At 38.8% G+C, this 22,364-nt stretch overlaps 1 protein-coding gene across 1 annotated transcript in view; it reads right to left on the reverse strand.

Annotated features, from left to right (window-relative positions):
• The window catches only part of thsd7ab (thrombospondin, type I, domain containing 7Ab), a 177,804-nt gene extending 156,087 nt beyond the window's left edge, over positions 1–21,717 (reverse strand). The window contains exon 1 of the mRNA XM_067447927.1: positions 21,302–21,717. Coding sequence (XP_067304028.1) covers positions 21,302–21,434 — 133 coding nt within the window. The 5' untranslated portion in view covers positions 21,435–21,717. The remainder of the gene's footprint in view (positions 1–21,301) is intronic.
• Positions 21,718–22,364: the final 647 nt, after the last annotated feature.

The raw sequence follows: 22,364 nt of genomic DNA on the forward strand, positions 1-22,364 counted from the left end.
TTCAGCAAGGATGTTCATTTAGATTGATGCAATAAGATGCAATAAATTGATCAAAAGTGACATTAAATACAGAATCCTGAAAAAATGTTTACTTCAGTTGCCACAAAATATTAAGCAGCACAACATTGATAATAATAATAATAAATGTTTCTTTAAAAAAGCAGAAAATCAGCATATTAGAATGATTTCTGAAGGATCATGCGACACTGAAGACTGGCATAATGATGCTAAAATTTCAGCTTTAATATCACACGAATAAATTACATTGTAAAATATATTCAAATAGAAAACAGTTATTTTAAATAATTTTAATTGTAGTTTTTATCAAATAAATGTAGCCTTGGTGAACACAAGAAACTTTTTTTGTAACTGTTCTTATAACACAAGTGTTTCACAATGTAAATCTGTTTATTTCATCACATCCTTGGGTTTACGAGTTCCAAATAAAAAGAAAAATTAACAAATTTGAATTTAAAGGGGGGGGGGTGAAACACTCAGTTTCAGTCAATCTCATGTCAATCTTGAGTAACTATAGAGTAGTATTGCATCCTTCATAGCTCCGAAAAGTCTTTAGTTTTATCATATTTATAAAAGAAATATGGGCTGTACCGAGTCTTTCCGGAAAAAAACGAGCGCCTGGAGGCGTATCGTGTGGGCGGAGCTAAAGAATGACAAGCGCAAAGTGATGACGTCCTCAAGCGTGGAGAAGCCCATGGCTATCTCAGCTAATACAGATAATGATCCAGAATCAGATTCGGAGGATGAAATAAATTGAACAGGAGAAATAGCAACAGCAGGACGTCCGTCTCTGTGGTATGTACTGTATTTAGTGGCCTGTCAACATTTGTGTGTGTGTACTCGCATTTTATGAGGACATGATTCGGTTTATGGACCATTGTATGCGACTAAACCTTAGCAGTAGCAAGCAAAACAGTTTTGCACGTCAGACTAGTGTAACGTTATACAAACAATAGAGTCCGTTAGCGTATTTCAATGACGAAGCACGCGATCGTGTCGTTTACTGATGTTTACTCACGCGACGAGCCGACAGCACACACATTTGAAGCAGTTTTACTCACCGGCTGCTTCCAAAGGAGGACCGAACCTTTATCACTGGGACCGCTCCGTCAAAAACACACTTCTTTGGTATGATTTAGTGAAGTCCTGACAGCAGTGACTTGCTGTGCTGAAACGTTGAAGTCGCTTGATGTCACAGATAGGAATAAAGTGGAGCGCGGCGGGAGAGTATGGGCGTGCATTTCCTCTCTCGCTCTAGTCACGCGCGCGCACCCTACCAGGAGAAGAGCCCGTACGGCCCATACAAGGACCTTCCGTTCTATTAACGTCAAGCCGACCCATGCTCGAAAAAAACTCTCCGAAACTTGTGAAAAACTGGAAGGAGTATTTTTGATACAGAAATACTCCATCAAACGTCCAACATTAGTTTTTGAAACTTTGTCTATGTTTAGGATGGGAATCCAAGTCTTTAACAGTGTAAAAAGCTCAGTATGCATGAAACAGCATCTCCCCCCCCCCCCCTTTAATTTTCACTTTCATGCTTGCATTGTATTAAAGGTGTCATGAAATGGCTTTTTAAAATTTTTTATATTGTTGTCTGATGTCAACTAATGATGTTCGTGTGGTATTTACATTCAAAAACATCATAAGTAATAAGTAATAGGCTATTTTCTACACTGGTTTGTCCCCAAAATTGATTGGATAAGATTTGCATATTTAACAAGCTTCAGCTCCCCTGTCAGATCACATGAGGGAAGGATTGTTTTGAAAGCAGCAACCGGAACGATTCTCTCGACCACAGGGCTCGTAAACGTCTTTATCAAACAAACACAATAATTTATTTCTCATCCACCCGCGATTGATTGGTATATTATTTTTGCATTACGTGGCCGGCCCGATCTGTGGATATAAGGGCGAACACACACACACACGCGCGCGCGCGCCCAGATCAAGAAATGAATATTATTTCAATATGTGAGATTCACCGGCCTGCCAACAGGCTTATGTTTTGGTAGCCCGTCTGGAAAACACAGCCCCGGGACTACTATTACGTATAAAAAAAGACTTTTACTCACATAAGTGTGTTGCACCATTCCTGTCGGATCCAATATAGAAGGCACAACATTGTGTTTTAATCTCAATATGTCTGTAAATCCAGTACAACCTGATACTTGTTTACAAACGATTCCACAGTGAAATGAAGCGAACACTCGTACATGTCTTCCCCACGTGAGCTGGAAGTTCATTAAAAATAAATGAAGTATCACACATTCCTAATATTAGGATCCGAAGGAAGCTTATGCAGCGACTGTGTTCTTCCACAATATCTTGCTATGTTCTTCGGCATGTTTATTGCTGCTCTGCTAACGTGATCCGAACAGCTCCATGAGCCGGTGGGCGGGGCTACTGAATTACACGTGCGTATTATTCTGTAGAGGCGGTGTTTCGCCACGCGAGGATGTAAAGATGCACACCTGATCGTTTTCCGGGCCTGGTGTCCATAAAAGCTTTTCTTTTACTAACAAGGAAGTTTTATCAGCTCTGAAACTTACAGGATATTCTTATATTACCATGACCTTTTATATATCGAAAGCTTAAGGGAAAGTTGATTACCCATGAACTTGTTGCTATAGCACCACAAACTCTGCTGTGGAGTGGTTTGTATATAACTAAAGAGCTATAGAAATAAAAAACCTTGTTGTGATATATTACACTGATTTAAAATGACTCGCAGAAGATTTCATACCGCCCACCCCTAATAACAATGTGCTTCCTCCACATAAGGAAACTGTGACATACTCAGTTTAACAGAAGCTCGTGTCAGGATACACTGTTGAAATACACTCAAAGGAAGCAGATGCAGGGTACCAGAAGAAAGAAGCTCAAAATGATGCTATGCTTAATATGAGACCGTCGTCACGGCATGGTTGCTATGGCTGCAGTTGTCAGCATGGCACAGGGGGCTCGTGTCATGACTGACAGCTGTGACAGCGATGTAATCCAATCCCCTCACTGCAAAAACACAGTCTTCACTGGAGCCCCACTGCACAGAGATCTCCATGTGAACTGAGTGGGAGAGGCGCGCGTGGGCACCACAGTGGAACGACGCCAGTTGCAAGGAATAATACTCTGACAGAGGAGAAAATTCACACTCGAGTCCTGTATCATCATCTTCAAGGCGATTAGACAGAGGGAATAATCCGGTGGGAAGGTGTGACAGAGCAAAGTATCGAGCTCACCACTATTGGACTCATTTTAAAAACATTAAAACCATGAAGAATATGATACATTTAAGAGAATTTTATGCTTGAAGATAAAATAGACACTGTTTGCTTTCTCTATACACGTTTCTGGTCATATTGTGACTTAAAGGAATAGTTCACCCAGAAAAGTTATCATTTACTCACCATCTATATGAATTTCTTTCTATTGCTGAATGCAAAAAAAAAAAAAAAAAGATGTGCTAAAGAATATGGGTAACCAAACAGTTGTTGGGCCTCATTGACTTCCATAGTAAAAAATACTATGGAAGTCAATGTCACCCATCAACTGTTTGGTTACCGACGATCTCTTTTTTTGTTCAGCAGAAGAAAGAAATTCATAGTGGTGTGCTGTGTGGTTATGAAAGCTTATAGTCTGCATGTGTATCTAAGTATTGAAACCAGTGAAGTGCATTTAGCAGCGTAAGAGAGCTCATTTCGGTATATGCGCTCTCTCCAAGAAACTGTTTCTCAGTGCTGTCTGAGAGTCCCACGTAATGAAGCCGCCGCTCGTAGAGTGCTTTTTGCGGCCAACGTGTGCTCGAACGGTTAAATACACATATCTATGTGTTAATGTGACCATGTTTTTGCAAGTAAACAGTCATTTATGTGTTAAGTGAACATAAACAGTTGAGTAAGTAAACACGAATATAATGGAGCTGCAGTGGGTCTTAAAGTGACAGCATCCAATTTTACCGGCTGCCATTATTAATGTCAATCAAACAACAAAAAAGAGAAAATCTCTCACTGCTCTTGACTGAATCACTTTTGTAACTTAAATATATTTACACAATAAATACTGCATTTTATATACATTTGATACTTGATATTGTATCAACTTACATTTTTAATTTCAATAAACTCAAAATTTAGGCAACCAAGTTACTTACTTTTTTTAAGTTAAACCAACCAAAAAAATTACATTGTAGTATTAGTGATTAAAGTTTTTCAGGTAGGTTTATTTTATTTGTGCCTGTTCCAAGTTTGTTTTCTTTTCTCTTTCTTTATCTCCATTTGCTTGTCTTCAGAAAGCTTGAGAGATTTTTTTAAAGATGTTGAAAATGGTAATAGGAATTAATAAGTTTCAACAGTATCAAACATTTTGAAATCATAAAAACCTTATTTAAAGAAATAATAAGGATATTGTGATATATACCATTATCATTAAATAAAATTACTCATATCACAATATAATATTTTGGTCCTATCACCCACCCCTAAGTCATATTAGAACTGCTGGGGGTTTTGTAAGTTGATGCAAATCATAAAATAAAAAAAATTAAAATAATCTAAATAAAAAAAAAATTTTTTTTTAAATTATTAATTACCTGCATGTAATTTTGACCATTACCCAACATCAGAGAACAGTGAACATGCAAATGTGTTTTTAAATTATTAAAATATTAACTTAATATCTCAAAAGGTTTAAATGGTGACGGCGAACCAAAATATTTATGAAAATCTTATTTTACCACTAATCTTTTTCAGAAAACGTGAGAATTTTGAATCCATCTATAGAGTAATGGAAAAAATTGGAAGTGGATGTCAAAACATCTTCAAAACAAGAAAACACAAAGAACCAGAATTATTTGATCTCTGACCTTTGACATTTCACCTGTCCAAAATACCCGAGGGCTCAAGCTGTATTCAAAATATAAAAGTCCCAAAATAAAATAAGTTATGGTATGCCTTCTGTAGACCTGTTACTGTAATTTACACTGCACATATGAAACAACATTTCGTTCCAATGTAAATGGCTGGAATGACAATAGCTCTAATCGAACTGGGTTCATGAGTTGATAAACTAATTATTAATAAAATCATAAAATGTACAATAAAAACACATCAAAATAAAAACAAATCAAAATAAAAACTACTAAAAAAAGGATTAAATGTTTATTTAGCATCTCATGTGATCATTAACTGATATCAATCTAAAAGGAAATATATTTTCTTACATAATTATATATTTTATGTCAAAGGGGTTCAGCTTACAAAAAGGATGTGAACCCCTGACATCGAATACTGCACACAATGTTTAAGGTTCTTTAATGTTGTTTTGTAGTCTGTTTTGGAGTGACTGAATCACTATAAAATGTAATTGTCTGAAAAAGATCTGCATGAAAATTCTCATTTTATGTTCCACTGGAAAAAATAACAGCATATGGGTTTGGAATGACATAATGAGCAAGTAAAAAAAGAAAGAATTTTCATTCTTGGAAGCATGAATATGAAGCATATGCCCACCCATATGGGTCACATAGATAATATCCCACAACCCACTACACTCGAAAATATCAATAGCTCGTCAGCATTAAGTCACCACACTCCTCTGGTGCTCATGGAGCAGGGAGGCAGGTATCGAGTAATGAAGTCGAGTAATTAGAGAAGATGAAAGGCATGTATTATTGGCATCGTGTCAGTAAATGAAGTGAACTGTAAAGGGAGGTGCGACAGATGAAGCTCATGCCCGCTGAGCCTTTATAAAAGATCTGAAGGCGTCAGTGCCTGGGTGTAAATGTGGAGGTGCAGCCACAGTGAGAACTGGCACTACAAACAACACCCACATCAGAGAGAAGAGAGGGATGGAGAGGAAAGATACTGCAAAAATTAAGTTTTACACAATGGTACAAATTCAAGGGGGTGGTTGTCCAACAGAAAAATCACAAATGAGATCTGTTTAAAATAGTCTGTCATGCACATCCAATAGATTAAATGGAGATATTTGTTTAAAGGGTTAGTTCACCCAAAAATTATAATTCTGTCATTAATTACTCACCCTCATATTTTTCCAAAGCTGCACGACTTTCGTTTGTCTTTGAAAGACAGATGAAGATATTCTTGATGAAATCTGAGCAGTCTCCGTCCCTTCATTGACAGTCTACGCAACTACCACTTTGATGCTTCAATAACTGAATAAAGAGATTGTTAAACGAATATGAATTGAGTGGTTTAGTCCACATTTTCTTAAGAGACTATCGCTTTATATGATGAACAGATTGAATTAAGGCTTTTACTCACATTTAAACATTCATCAACTCGCACATCAGGTGTGGTAAACTCAAGCTCAAGCATGTTCAATTGACATGCGAGAACCAATGAGGTTCATTCTCATGTTACTCAGAACATTTGAACGTCCACAAGAACTCACTTTATATTCAGTGGCCTTAACTTCTATGTACTAATATTCAAATTAATCATTTGATACAATGCTGTTATTGTGTACATACATGTTTTAAATTGTACGTGCATTACATTGACACTTCCCTTACACCTAACCCTACCCTTAAACTTACCCACACCACCACACCTATCCCTAACTTTACCCTTAAACTTACCCACAGCACCACACCTGTCCCTAACTTTACCCTTAAACTTACCCACACCACCACACCTATCCCTAACTTTACCCTTAAACTTACCCACACCACCACACCTGTCCCTAACTTTACCCTTAAACTTACCCACACAACCACCTGTCCCTAACTTTACCCTTAAACTTACCCACACCACCACACCTATCCCTAACTTTACCCTTAAACTTACCCATCCCACCACACCTGACCCTAACTTTACCCTTAAACTTACCCATCCCACCACACCTGACCCTAACTTTACCCTTAAACTTACCCACACCACCACACCTGTCCCCAACTTTACCCTTAAACTTACCCACACCACCACACCTGACCCTAACTTTACCCTTAAACTTACCCACACCACCACACCTGTCCCTAACTTTACCCTTAAACTTACCCATCCCATCACACCTGTCCCTAACTTTACCCTTAAACTTACCCATCCCACCACACCTGTCCCTAACTTTACCCTTAAACTTACCCATCCCACCACACCTGTCTCTAACTTTACCCTTAAACTTACCCACACCACCACACCTGTCCCTAACTTTACCCTTAAACTTACCCACACCACCACACCTGTCCCTAACTTTACCCTTAAACTTACCCACACCACCACACCTGTCCCTAACTTTACCCTTAAACTTACCCATCCCACCACACCTGTCCCTAACTTTACCCTTAAACTTACCCATCCCACCACACCTGTCCCTAACTTTACCCTTAAACTTACCCATCCCACCACACCTGACCCTAACTTTACCCTTAAACTTACCTATACCACCACACCTGTTCCCAATGTTACCTATATCCCACCTTAATATCAGCAAAAGTGTTCTGCAATACAATGACAATATAAACACAATAAGTACATTGCACTTATTTTTTCAATACAAGTACATAGTTAAGTCCACCTAATATAAAGTTGGACCATCTACAGTAGGGCAATTCAAAACTTGCCATGGAGGGCCAAAGCGCTGCAGAGTTTAGCTGCAACCCTGATCAAACACACCAGAACATGCTAAACAATGTCGTCAGGATCTTTAGAAAATCACAGGTGGGTGTGTTTGATCAGGGTTGGAGCTAGATTCTGCAGCGCTTTGGCCCTCTATGGCAAGATTTGAATGGCCCCGATCTACAGAATGCTATCCAGAATAATTGTATAGCTCTATACTCTTACAGTATGACAACATAAGTGTTAACATAAGTTTAAATGAAACACAAATGAAACCCACTAAGCCTCCCAAGCTATGCAACCTCTATGCAAAAAAACTCTGTAAAGTATGAATGAATGGATGGTTTGATATTGTACACCAAAGACTAAGAAAAGCTCAGATGCGTAAAGGAGACTGCCTGACCACCTGCCTGTTCTTTCACATCCAAGAGCCTGTCAAACATGATCATCTGTAGTGAGAGTCAAACTGACTTTACACATTCAGGTTCAGGTTCAGGGGGAAGGTTCTGCTGAGTGTGTTCACTGAAGCAATATGGGTACAATGCTGGGAGCATTTTATGTGAAATCACATCAAACCAGTACAAGCAGCTCCTGGAACGATATAATCCGATAATCCAAACCCTATACCTAACCATAAACATTAGCTAACCCTGACAAGTTGATAAAAAAGCAAAGACATACACTACCATTCAAAAGTTTGAGTTTGGCAGGATTTTTTAAACGTTTTGTGCTCACCAAGGCTTCATTTATATGATCTGAATTACTTCCTGGGAGATCCTGAAGTGTGCATACGATGGACACTTTACTCTCCAATGAGGCCACAGGAGAGGATCTGTGAATGGCATTTAAGTGATGCAAGTGATGCTGGTAGATCACATGATAATGATAACAGGACGAATGTAGTACGTCCAGATTACTATATAGAAAATACTGTTTTAAAGTTCCCAAAATATGTCCTTATTCAAAATAACCTCAAGAGTATGTGATTTTGAACCCAATCTGGTCCAAAATATAACCTATCCAGAATATCCGAGAGCTCAATTCAAAATTGGTCTCAGAACACTAGTAAAATATAGTCAATATAACTTTTAAAAAGTTAATAAGTACAACTTTATTTTTACATTTTACATGTGGCTTCACAAATATCACAACAATGACAGGGTGTTTCTAACCATGCAGTTTGAGGTATCATTCATTCCTGAAGTGCACATGAATTTTAATAATGTAGTATACCATAAAGATATGTTTACAGATAACATCTATATTTAGGGCTAAGTATAATTCAAATGACTCTGCAATTAGATAGTCCTTCAAACCATCAGACCACAAGAGGCATGATCAACAGGGAAAGACCCATCGTTTCTCTATCCGTCATCTTGTTAAACCCGCCAATAGCGTGCCAGATGGATAAGCCAGTCTGTGATTGGTTCCCGGAGAAGTGTAACAGAAGCAGTAGAAATGAATGTACAGAGTTGCCGGGCCAAATCAAATCACCAGCAGATCAGGCTGGGTTTACCCAATCTAGCTCGCCATAGCAAACAGTACACTAGTAAGTAACTTCAAATTAAAACTGTAGTATTTCAATTCATTCTTTATTGTAGTATCCAACACCAGAGATACCAAAATGCAGGAATACTCACAGAATAACTTTCTATGCTCAGTTATCCGCAGGAACAATTGCCATCGGCCAACTAAATGTCACTCCACTCACAAACAGAGCCCATTTCATTGAATTCTATGAAAAGCTGAGTGTTGCTTCACAAAGATGAAAGAAGACCTCTTGAATGTGCATTGTTGAGGTGCCCAGGGTGTTTTCTCTAGGTGAACACCACCGGCTTCTTTCATTCTGCTCTAGAGAGTTCAGAAAGACATCCACAGCAGGGATGTTAAGTTAGCTGACCTCTTTCAATTGGTATTGTCAGAGACTATTAAGTATTTTCATCCTCTTGCTGAAGAGGCGTCTGAAAAGATTTGAGGTCATTCTGTACAGCATTAAACATACAAAGCACAGTATCTGTATGTACACATATGCTCTGTATCCTATAGTTGACATGACTATTAGAAACGCTCTACATGGACAAATAGCGGTCAATTGCACACAACAGAATTAACTCACAAATGATTCCAATGAAGTTATGCATTATAAAGTTGCTTAATATTGGTATTATGCAAACCTGGCACAGTATATTATGAATATTGTTGTCTCTTTGATGAATTGCTTGTGTTCCTATTTTGGATAACAGTCTGCTAAATGCATAAAATGTAAGCTATAACAGAAATCTAATAAGCATAAAAATACACAACTTGCACAAAATTGGGCACAATGCACTATTTTAATTTAAATGAATCTATTTTCTAGGTAATCTATAGGTTTGAATGAATTATTCAATCATGATTGACACTATTGTGTCTATTATGCTATTATACGCTATTTTAAAGGTTCATAATTGTGTTATAATTTTAAATGACAGGTAATCATCCATAGTTTTACATTCATTCAATAACATACATGACTGCAGCATTGCCTCTTTTCTCCCAGTGTCTGAAACCGTTTGAGACCTTTCTGAGAGTCTACTCTGCTCTGTTTGGTCAGATGACCCAGCCTGTTGTGATTGGTCTACTCTGCTCTGTTTGGTCAGATGACCCAGCCTGTTGTGATTGGTCTACTCTTCTCTGATTGTCCAGATGGCCTAATCTGTTGTAATGTCTACTCCGCTCAAATTGGTCAGATAGCTGAGTTTGTTTTAGTCCTTATAGAACATTTCACACAAAAAAAATGAACCGTGAATTTCAGCTCCGGAGTCTTCCTCAGCACTTGATATGCATTGATACGAAGAGTAAAAAAAAGAGTGTCTGTTATGGAGTACAGAAAACAGCGTCTTCTCGACATGCCAACAACACAAACCAGACTTCAGGCCTCAGATGCAACTACAGTGTTTGATAGCGGCTCAAAGTAGACATGCAAGAAGTAAGACTGGAATTGAGTAATTTCCGGCTGTTCAGAATCGGTCCTTTCTTTTGGGACACAATAACTCTGTTTGTCATGCACATTGATTTTTGAAATTTTGCAGACCTTTTACATTCCCACAGCTACACATTGCATGAAAGGTATTATCAGAAAAAGCATAATAAGGGCACTTTAAAATGCAGCCTATGTAGACATAGACGTAGAACAATCATATTTACTTTATAAAGCCTTTATGCAGAATAAATCTCAGTTTTAGTCTTTCTTTCTTACAATTCTTCTCAAACCATTTTCCCCAAAATGATCCTTCTGGGTTTTTCATGCAAGATCCTTTGTAAAGTAATAATCATATGTGGTCTAGCACTAAGACATTGTGGAACATGGTGTAAAGGACTAATCCTCTTATGCCACACTAAATAAACTTTATGGATCTAGAATAATCTTTAATCCACACAACACAGCCATATTAGAGATGCCTTGGTCTTAGCGTAAGCCCTGCCATTTAGATTAAACAAACACCATTTTCCCAGCAGAACCGAGACCGCACATGCACGTCCATAAAGGCGACCTATTTCATAAAAAAGCTGATTTTTTTTAAAAGAAACTAACACATTTACTGACCCTTTAGGCAAAAAGAACTGGATTATGTAACAATTGTATGCTATCACTGTAATGTAACAAACACTGGCAAAGAGTAGTTCTTCCTTTGACCGAAATAGAGGGATTAAAAAGCAATATTCCTCGAAAGACTGGATCTCACAATAGTCTGTTCACGCTCTAGCGTCGAGGTGTGGGTTTGACAAATGCCGGGGATTTTTTAATAGTGGACTTTAGGCTTAATGAATATACAATTAAGTAACATCTTGAATATCACAATGAATTTAACATGCTCTTTATTTGTCATTACCTTTCCTAAAGATCATAACACTAATGTCTTGCTAATATTGTTTTTAAAATTCAAAACTCAGATGCAGTTGCAATCTAAAACAGCTGTTTTAGTTACAAATATGAGGGTTAATATTGCTTGCTTCTTTAAAAAGTGCTTTTACCAAAACAAATATATATTTTTTAATTAATGAAAATAATTAAATACTCAAAAACAACAAAATCTAACATAAATAAATAACAAACAACATAAATAAATAGTCATATTTGTCCTTTTTATTATTATTTTTACCATATTATACTTTAAAAAAAGAACTTAATTGTCTACAATGGTGTTTTGGTTGAAATAATACTGCTTTTGACTGCAAGAAAAGTTAATACATTAAGTTGAGTTATGCATCATATCTTTAAAAAGCTTAAAAACATTAAGGGGGGGGGGTGAAATGCTGTTTCATGCAAACTGAGCTTTTTACACTGTTAAAGACTTGGATTACCATCCTAAACATAGACAAAGTTTTAAAAACTAATGTTGGACGTTTGATGGAGTATTTCTGTGTTAAAAATACTCCTTCCAGTTTCTCACAAGTTTCAGAGAGTTTTTTTCGAGTATGGGTCGACTTGACGTTAATAGATCGGAAGGTCCTTGTATGGGCCGTACGGGCTCTTTTCCCGGCAGGGTGCGCGCACGCGCGTGACTAGAGTGAGAGAGGAAATGCACGGCTGTAAACACTCTCAGGTGCATATCCAGTCGTCCGTGAACACTAATGTCGGTTATAGTCCGCGACCGCGCTCCACTTCATTCCTCCACTTTGACATCAAGCAACTTCAACGCTTCAGCACAGCATTCCGGGAAGGCAATGCTGCATTTGAACCGATTTGAACGCAGAAATGACGGGAAGCTTCACAACATCGCTTCAGTCGCATCGCAAAGTGGATCTCCACACTCCAAGAAGTGTATTTTTGACGGAGCCGTCCCAGCGATAAAGGTTCGGTCCTGCTTTGGAAGCAGCCGGTGAGTAAAACTGCTTCAAATGTCTGTGCTGTTGCTTATCGTCGCGTGAGTAAACATCAGTAAACGACACGATCGCGTGCTTCGTCATTCAAATGCGCCAACAGTTACTTTATTGCTGTTCTCTGTATAACGTTACACAAGTCTGAAGTGCAAAACCATTTTGCTTGCTACTGCTAAGGTTTAGTCGCATACAATAGTCCATAAACCGAATCATGTCCTCATAAACTGCGAGTAAACACACACAAATGTTGACAGGCCACTAAATACAGTACATACCACAGAGACGGACGTCCTGCTGTTGCTGTTTCGATTTCAGCCTCCGAATTAGATTCTGGATTATATCTATTAGCTGAGATCGATAGCAAGGGTTTCTCCACGCTTGAGGATGCCACCGCTTTGCACATTCGTCATTCTTTAGCTCCGCCCACACGATACGCCTCCAGCCGCTCTGTTTTTTTTCCAGAAAGACTCGGTACAGCCCATATTTCTTGTTTCACCCCCCCCCCCCCCCCCTTAATGTAATTTTCTCAGAAATTTTGTATATCTATAAATCATCTATACCTGCAACATAATATATTACGGAGAGTTGAGTATTTCCAAATAATACCATAAAATTAGCCTTGGCTTTGCTCCTAAGAGTTGATGTCCCCGTATAAGCACTGCAACAATGACTATACTGAATGTCCAGAACACATCATCACATGGACACAAAGTGCTTACAGTTTTGTGAGAATTACACAAATATCATAGAATCTTACTCATTATTCCCTGTGGGAAATTATGAGCATCGGTGATGAAAGTAAAATGTGACAGCCAGTGAAAATTATGTAATAAAAATAATGAAAACGCTTTAGTTGTAAACTCACTGTACATCAGCAGCACTTAAGCACATGCACTCAGGGTCACATTTCATCCCAAAGGAATATGTGCTATAATTCGGTGGTAGAAGTGTGCAGAGAATAGGATGCGCTCCATTTAGTGAATACGAGCACGATCAAACTGCTTCTGGGGAGTTCACACTCTTAATGCGCAGTGCAATTAGGACTGCAGCTTTCTTAAATTAGAGCCAAATTTAGCCACTTCAAAATAAGCAGAAATAAAAATCAATCACACAAAGGAAATGTATTTTCCAAACTGTTGAAATGCCATTAAACATTCTGTGAGAATAACATATTCAGAGAAAACCAGCCCTCGTTATGCACGTCCTAAATTTAAAGCCCTTTACCAGAGGTATGGTGTGTTTTTCAACCAATTATAGTAGAAAAGCTTGATTGCCTGTAGGTTCGTATGAAAATCAGGGTCACTCAGGGTGACTTTAAAATGCATTCCCTGAAATGAGTTCAAAATTTCATCAGGCACATTTCCTTATCTGTCTCTCAGAATGAAGGTGACAATTATGTCACCTACATTTTTCCCCCATTCCGATGTCTTGAAATAACACTTCTGTCTTCAACACACACACCAATTTCAATAAAGCCTCTTATTTTAAGATGAGAAATCTTCAAACGTTAACGCTACACAACCTTTTTTTGAAATATAAGTGACCTTTGATCCCATGCTCTTAAACAGGGTGCACACTGTGCGATTTTGGCCAGGATTTAGCCGTCTGAGACAAATTTAGCAAATCCTAAAAGATTCCTTTGATCCTAGGCTAAAATCTGACGTCTTTGGTCGTTATTTTGACATGTCCACCGGCAGCCGACTAATGAGCGCTGCGATCAAATTTTACCTCAGACGAAATTCTGGCAGTGTCAGAAGATTAGGCACACAATCCTGCAGTGTGACTTCTCCTACGACAAAAGTCAAATATCTCGGTTTTTCAAGTCCCGCGTGTAATGCAGCTCACTGTCACCGAACGCGTCATCCATTGATGATATAAAACTCCGGACGAGTTTTCTTGCGCGCGTCCGTTTTTAGCGTGCCTTCTCTATCGTGCAGTCTGACATTAATGCCAACTGAGATCTTACAGTGTGACATGGCTTACATCGGGGATCATGTTATGAAGTATGACCAGATATATTTTTTAACTATATTCATTTGTGTTCATATCACTCGAATAGTGCGTTCAGCAAGCTACGGAGAAACTGGCAGCCAGGCGACACACAAGTGATCGATCCCGAGTGCCAACAATCACTGCACGCATTCTAGCAGCACGCCCTTCCCCTTAAGGCTGATTTATACTTCTGCGTTGGACCTACGCTGTATCCTCTTCGCCGCTAGTTACAAGTTGGTTTTCATTTATACTTTTGCGTTGTTGTCCGCGTCAATAGGCAATTACACATGCAGACCGCTAGTGGGCAGTGTCCACAGGCATGTTGATGGTAACCCCCAGTTTACAACCCCAGAACACCCTCAAGGCAAACGCTGAAGAAGTGACTTCTCTACGCTGTCATTGCATGCGTTTGAGATGCACCCGAAGTATCATCAGTGATGGCTGCAGATAGTGGTGGCTTTTCTTGCACCTCGAGTTGTTGTATGTAATACAAATTAAGCATCACTAGTTGATTAGTAGAGTAACATGAGGCGATCTGGCAGTGAATGCGTTTGTGAAATCATGCAGAGTGCTCGTGGCCGCTGTTTTTAGGTAGCTTGTGCACTGACTAGCGCTTCAATCGTTTGCTGTTGCGGAGACTATTCATTCCGTTGAAATCACAAAACGAAATACACCCATTGGCCCTCATTTATCAAAAGTGCGTACACCAAATTTCCAGCGTACACCTTGCGTACACCCAAACCCACGGTGACTTTTAGATTTATCAATATGGACGTTGGCGTACAGCGCGCTCAAATCCTACGCCAGCTCAGGGGGTGGTGTACGCACGTTTGAGTTCGTGCTAAAATGCGCAGAAAAACAATTCCTAACACCACAAAACGCACTGACAAATATATGCTATATTATGACCCACTGTAAAAAACAACAACAACAAAATTGTACTTATAAACTTCAGTGTTTATTTTTGTGCAACGTATTCAATGTTTAATTTTTGTGATTATAGGCTACCAAAGCATTTGAGGCATGTATTCCTCCAGTTGCGAGCCTGTGCAGCAGCTGCGCACGGACTGGGACTGAATCATTCAGACTGACAAAATAATAAAAATTACATTCTTCTTATTTAAATATTAATAAAATAAATAATAACTACGTTCTTCTTCTAAATAACAATAAGCGTCATTAATAATAAAAATCATAATATAATAATAAGATTCTTACAAATTGTCATGCAATTATTAATGTGAATGAATGGTAGGCTACTCCACATCACATCATCATATCGTACACCCCAATACATGTGCCGTGATACGAAATTAAATGCTAATTGTTTCAAAACATGTGCTGTAAAATAATGCACTGTGATAGGTATGCCTATCATCCAAACAGCTATTTAAACTGCTGGAGTGCGCTTCTCAACCTCCACATCCACACTAAACTTCTCAACCTCCACACTATTAACAGTACTCGTAATTTGGGTCCATATTTTGTTTTTGTGGGTGCCTTTAATCCCACTCTTTAAACTCCCAAATAAAACAATTTTTTCCACTTCCCTGGTAATGGTCTCGATGGGCGCGTCTCAATCATCTCACTAGTACACTAGTCAGGGCACTGCTCAGGGTGTCAGCCCATTGGCTTATGTCCTAATCAGTGCCCTGACTAGTGGACTAGTAAGATGATTGAGGCGTGCCAGATCTCCACATCGGAGAAGTTTCGCTTCTTTGCCATCTTCCGTGTGTCCATGGCGTAAAATGAGGGCGTGGAGGAGGCGGAGACTTGAATATATAGGGGCGTGTTATTCTAATGACGATTGTTTTCAGCCGCGGCATTTATCAAGGGCAAGTATTGTGTACACCTGGATTGCAGAGGTGCGCACAGCTTCATAAATCAGGCGGTGAGAGGAGTGTAAGCATAATCTTACGCCAACATATACGCCCGTTTCTACGCAAGATTGATAAATGAGGGCCGATTGCGATTGGGCCTTGAATTTGAGCTTACTTTGTGTCCGTTAAAAGCATGTTCTATATAGTATGAATGCGTGTAATATGAATGTAATACGGACATACTATATCCAGACATACTCAAGTGGCCTCAAGTGATAATAAAGTGTCCATCGAATGTGCACTTCAGAAGCTCACCAGAAGTAGTAAGTCATCCAGGGACATTTTGGCATAATGTTTTTCACATACATACAACATAGTAGGGAAGTATTTGATTTCGGATGCAGCAAAAGTCCATGTGGTGGACATACCTGACCTAATACCTGACCATACCTGTGGTGGACATGTACAAAGAGTCAATGTGTGTGTGCATATGTGTAAAATCCATTACGCCAATGGAAAGTCCCCACAATTCACAAAAACCTAGTGTGTGTGTGTGTGTGTGTGTGTGCGTGCTTGGGCGAGGGGAGGGGTATGTGAACAAAACATACTCACAAAGATGGCAATATCCGAAATCCTTGTCCTCAGGAGCAAGTTTTTTTGTGACGGTAGGTTTAGGTATAGGATTAGTGTAAGGGGATATAATATATAGTTTGTACAGTATAAAAATCATTGTGTCTATGGAAAGTCCCAATAAAACACAATATGTGGGTGGCGGAGTGAAGCTCTTAACAGAATGCAACCTGCATGCTCCCGCTTCATTAACAAGCCTTATTATAGAGGCAACGTGGTGTGAAGTGTGAGAAGCTCTGACAGCACAACTTTGTTCTCGAGGGATTGTCTGATCAGGAGACAAGAGGAGAATCCGGCGTAATCTGGGTAATCTCTGCTCTAAGATTGGATAAACCCTACTGAGGCATGGGCCACACACACAAGAGTTCAGCCATTAACCATTACTATTTGTTGTGAGTATAGACAATAGGTTAGCCTGCACCATGTCAGAACTAAGCACAAACCAATACAATGAAGAATAAAATACACTGTAGAAAATTTGGGGTTCACTTTATTTTGATGGTCCCTTTCACATTCTGTTAACTATAAGTAAAATTAGACCTACACGACTACGAACTCTCATTAAAGTATTAGTAGAGTATTAGTAGACTGGTAGGGTTAGGTTGAGAATAAGTTGACATGTATTTGCAAAGTTATTTATAGTTAGTAGAATGTCTGTTGGTGGACCACCACAATAAAGAGTTAACATACTAATACTTTGCAATTTACTTATAGTCAACAAAATGTTCAAAATGTCCTACATTTGGTGTAGAAACTATTTTCACTCATCAGCAATTAACATATTTAAACTTCTATGAAAAAAATATCTTTAAAAATCCAGAAACAAATAGACTGATATGAAGAACCTGAAATATAAGGTTAACAACTGAATCTCTAACGATCATGAAAAACAACTCAAGAATATTGTCCTGCTGAAAAGACCACAATAGTTGGTCAGCAGATATTTGTTTTGGGTTCTGATGTCCATCACCTGATCACCAAAACAATCAACTAGACAAGAACCAAACCCAAATAAACCAGCCTTGAAGCTCTAGTCTCCTCAGCTTGATTTAAAGTATTCTTATCTGCAAAAAGAATAAACCACCAGCGTATACCACCTCCATTATGTAAGAGCGCGTGTCAATAAGTTCATTATTATGTATAATACTTATGACTCATAGAACATGGGCATTATGCTCATGGATTCATTATGAAACCAGGAGAACATTGCTGTTTTTAAGCAGAATATACTGTATGTGGTCTCTAAGTTAAGCAACCTAATGCGTGTCCTAATGTGCACTTTGGATCTTGTGACATCACATGGGAAAACATGGTTAGAGCTGTGAGCAATGCCTTCAGCAAGTAAAGGGAAGTGCTGTTTTTCTAACAGAAAGAGTACACATCTACTATCCAAAAAGGAAAATACTCTCGTTTTACACTCGGGCTGATTCGATAGTGGGGTTTTTTAATACTTTGAGAAGTCTCCGTAGTTTTGTGGATACATGCAACATTCTTTAAAATATCTTGTTTTGTGTAATTTCCGCAGAATAAGCTAAATGAATACAGTTTTGGAATGACAGATTGTCATGTTTAGGCGGAGTATCCCTATGGGTATAGTGAACAATGTGTTTTGGCATATGGAACAAAGAAAAGGAAAACGGATGATGTGAAAAAGTCAGTTAGCCAAAGTCCTTTAAAGAAAAGTCAGTCCACTCTGAGACCATCTAGGTAACACCCCAGATCAGCTATACTGCACGGGCAAAAAAAAGTGGCTGTTGGGATTTAAATCTGCAAATGCTTAAGAGTCTATGACTGGATAATTATTGCACTGATTATTATCTATTATGATTATGCTCTTTACAAAGTGCCTTACTCCTGTCAATACAAGATCTTGTAAATGTTGAAAATGTTGTGATGTTATTTCCATGAAGTGTGGCATACATTTTTGGTCAAGATCTTGTATTGGAAATGCAAGAGTCCATCACTCTGTAAAGTCTCCTCCAGCACATCCTCCATGCTCCCTCCCAACCATTCTTTCACAGTTTGAGCTGATGAATCTTGACATTGTCATCCTGGAATATGGCCATGATGTGTCTTCCTATGGTTGTTTAAGCAATTAAAAACTACACACTCCGTCAATGAGGGTTATAACAACTGTTGCCAAACATATAACATGCTAGAAACATGATAACCACTGCAATAAGGATTTGATCATTGACCCCTTAGCATTTGCCTTTTTAAGTCCAAACAGCAACTTTCACAGTGATTAGTTTAAAATTCACACTCTAAATTCTGATTGGATGGGCCGCTTTTCAACTTTTAGAAATATTTTGTGTCAAATTATATGCTAGCACAGTTTTATAAAAACATTACAGTTCTCCACTTCATGCCTAATCTCCTCTTGTTTGCAGAAAAAACACAATAAATCAACAGCCTATCATGGTTTACTGTTTTAGTAAATTCCTGTGCGGAGTTACTGACATCCTGAACTCAAAAAAAAAATCCCTCTATAAAAATCGAATGATGCATTATTTCTCTTAATTTCTGATGCTACTCACTATTTAACCAAAAATACAAGTCAAGGTTACTGTAACCCAAACAGTCAATTTAGGCCAGTAAATACCCTCATTAATTAAAAATCCTTTCAGAGTCAATATTAGCCTGGTTTGAGAGAGACACATGGGAGCCACAGCTGAGATCTGGAGTGGTGGGGGTCAGCGCAATACTGTATATCGATAAAATAAGAAAAGACTTCTTCTAATTGGAGGCTGAGGCATGGGGAGATAAGGAAAAAATTGCTCTGGTCTACTCCAGGGATATTTGAACATCAAGCCAGTGTTCAGACAGCAAACATGGAGGGAAATGCACAGAGACCAGCGTTCCATTTAATCCAGCCTGCTTATTAGAAATAAAAGCACCAAGTATGCCAGCAGTATCGATTGCAACAAGGAAAACACAGCCATTAAGAATCACTTAAAGAGAAGCGTGTAGGTTTTAACCATCGTTTCAAGGCACGCTGCTGTATTCGCTTCTAGAGTACTTGTGTTTCCTGGCCTGTTATATGAACATCTCCATCATGGGGGATATCAGCCCTAGACAGCAGATTTATTGCTCTTCTGTGAAGCCAATAAACAGCAGAGATGTGAGCCAATTCCCCCCAGGTTGAAGCCCGAGCTCTTCTACGGTCAGATTCATTATGCATACAGTACATCATACGTCAAAACTAAATTTCCCTCCCCTTGAGCACTCTAGAAAGCGCAATAACATTATCACACCCGAGCGCTATCACCCTCAAACACCGATACAGATATGCTACTATCATGTTTTTGCCCATCTAAGATAGACTCTCAACATTTCCCCCAGATATTTTCAATGAAATGTGCCAATGATCTGTAATTACTGTGACCTACAGGAGAGAGATATGTAGGTTAAGTTTGCCTGCCGCTCCGCTTCTTTGCACAAATGTGCTAGGGATGTTTTCACAGTATAAATCCCAGCAGCTCCTTTAATCTCCTTACGCGGTTACATCCTCTTTAAAAATTCACTAACATAGTAACAACTGCACACATTGACTCGGGACGTCGCTCTGGCCAATAGGAAAATCTAAACTGCCCATTTAGACTTTTGCTGATCAGATACCGGGTTGCAAATAAGATTCCATTTGAATGCTTTGTACAAATTGTAATGAAATGATAAACTTTTATGGGAAAAATCCCTGATTCTCATTACTGTACTATGCTATTTGAATTACAAAATAACAGTAATTATATTGTTCTTGCATTACAGTAATGAGAATGAAGGGGTGAGATGTGTTTTACTATCATGAAATATCACAATGTAAAAAATATTATTGTAATATTTCAATTAGGCTCGACTTTATGTTAAAAAATAAAAAATATTTCATAATTGAAAGCAAAAAAAGTATATTTCAAATATTTATAATGACTTATAATATATAGTACAACATTTTTTCAGACATTTTCTACTATAGCAGCTTTTGTGAACGGAAGAGGTGACCGCGAAAAGGCCAAATTCACAATGAAAAGTCAAATAACTTCCATTACTTTGTACCTCAGAGCTGCTTCTATTATATTGTCAGATTTCATTATAATAATGATATGGCTGTTATCTAGCACAGGAAATCGAACAATCAGCCTGGGAAAATGGAGACAGCCTACTGCGTGGAAACGGGGACACATTCTCCAATGTGCAGACTTTGAGAATCAGAAATTAGGATGATGAGAAATAATTCAAACACTCTTCGCAGAGCTGTTTTGAAGTGAGAGTGAAGACCTCTGCTTGTCCTTATTCATCATCAACAGATAATCAGATAAATTACAGTGCAACTTTGAACAGACAGGGGACGTCTGGAACCTTCATATCCCACTGACATCCATCAAGGTACTTATGGAAATAGCCATATACCTGTCTCCCAGAAGTACAGCGACTTCCCGTCTCCTGTCGTTTGGGAGCAAACGGTCCAGATTCCACAGAGCAGTAAAAATAACCTCCATAAACACAGGAACGCTGTCCTTGCACCCCTAACCCCAAGTCCCATGGCTCTCCTGAGTCGGGTAAAATCCACTCAGTCGGGAGGAAAAGAAACCCCAATGAGAGCAGAGAAAGAACTTCAGTCGGACAGACTGAAAGAGTTTGCGTGCCTCTTCAGTTAGTGTTCCCCGAAGGAAAGGTGCATGTGGCAGATCTCCTCGTCCTCTGCTCCTCTGGTTGGCTAGAGCGAAAAGGAGAAAGCTTTGGCTGAACAATAGAGAACGGCAGCCACAGTTACCGGCACTGCTGCTTATTGCTGCCGCTGTCCTCTGCCTACTGCAGCTGACTGACGCCGCATCTCCCCTCCCTCTGCCTCACTCTCTCTCTCTCTCTCTCTCTCTCTCTCTCTCTCTCTCTCGCACGCTCTCTCTCTCTCTCTCTCTCTCCCGAGCTTAGGGCACAAGGACGCTCCTTCGCCATGCTCCTGTGACGCTAAAGAAGACAAGATAAGAGGGGAGTGCTGTCGCTAAGGGAGGGAGGGAGAAAGAGGGAGATTTATGAACTCCATATTGCACATTTTCTGTGTCTGCGTATTAAGGAACTGGTGTTGAAGAAAGTGAAATGATAAATACAGTATTAATAAAAGATTGTTAGATGTTTCGAGACGCCCAAAGTCTTAATAGGGCAACTGAAAGTCACTAATGCATGCAAAAGAAAGTGTCAAGTCACACTAAATGCAATTAACATACGTTCCTGGAGGTTTTGTGAACTATGTGCATGCTACTTTGAAGATTTTTGTTTTGTTTGTAATCTATTTTAAAAATGCAATACATCAGATATATGGTTAATTCAGGTCGATTGGGACACTTTTTCCAAGTTATCTCAATGACAAGTAGGACTCACCCCTACTCTGATACCCTACCTCTTCAAATATGTATATGTATGTATATACCTCTTTCGATATAAAAGCAAAAAAAAAAAAAAAATATATATATAT

The sequence above is a fragment of the Pseudorasbora parva genome, chromosome 7, assembly GCF_024679245.1.
Source record: "Pseudorasbora parva isolate DD20220531a chromosome 7, ASM2467924v1, whole genome shotgun sequence".
NCBI lineage: Eukaryota > Metazoa > Chordata > Actinopteri > Cypriniformes > Gobionidae > Pseudorasbora > Pseudorasbora parva.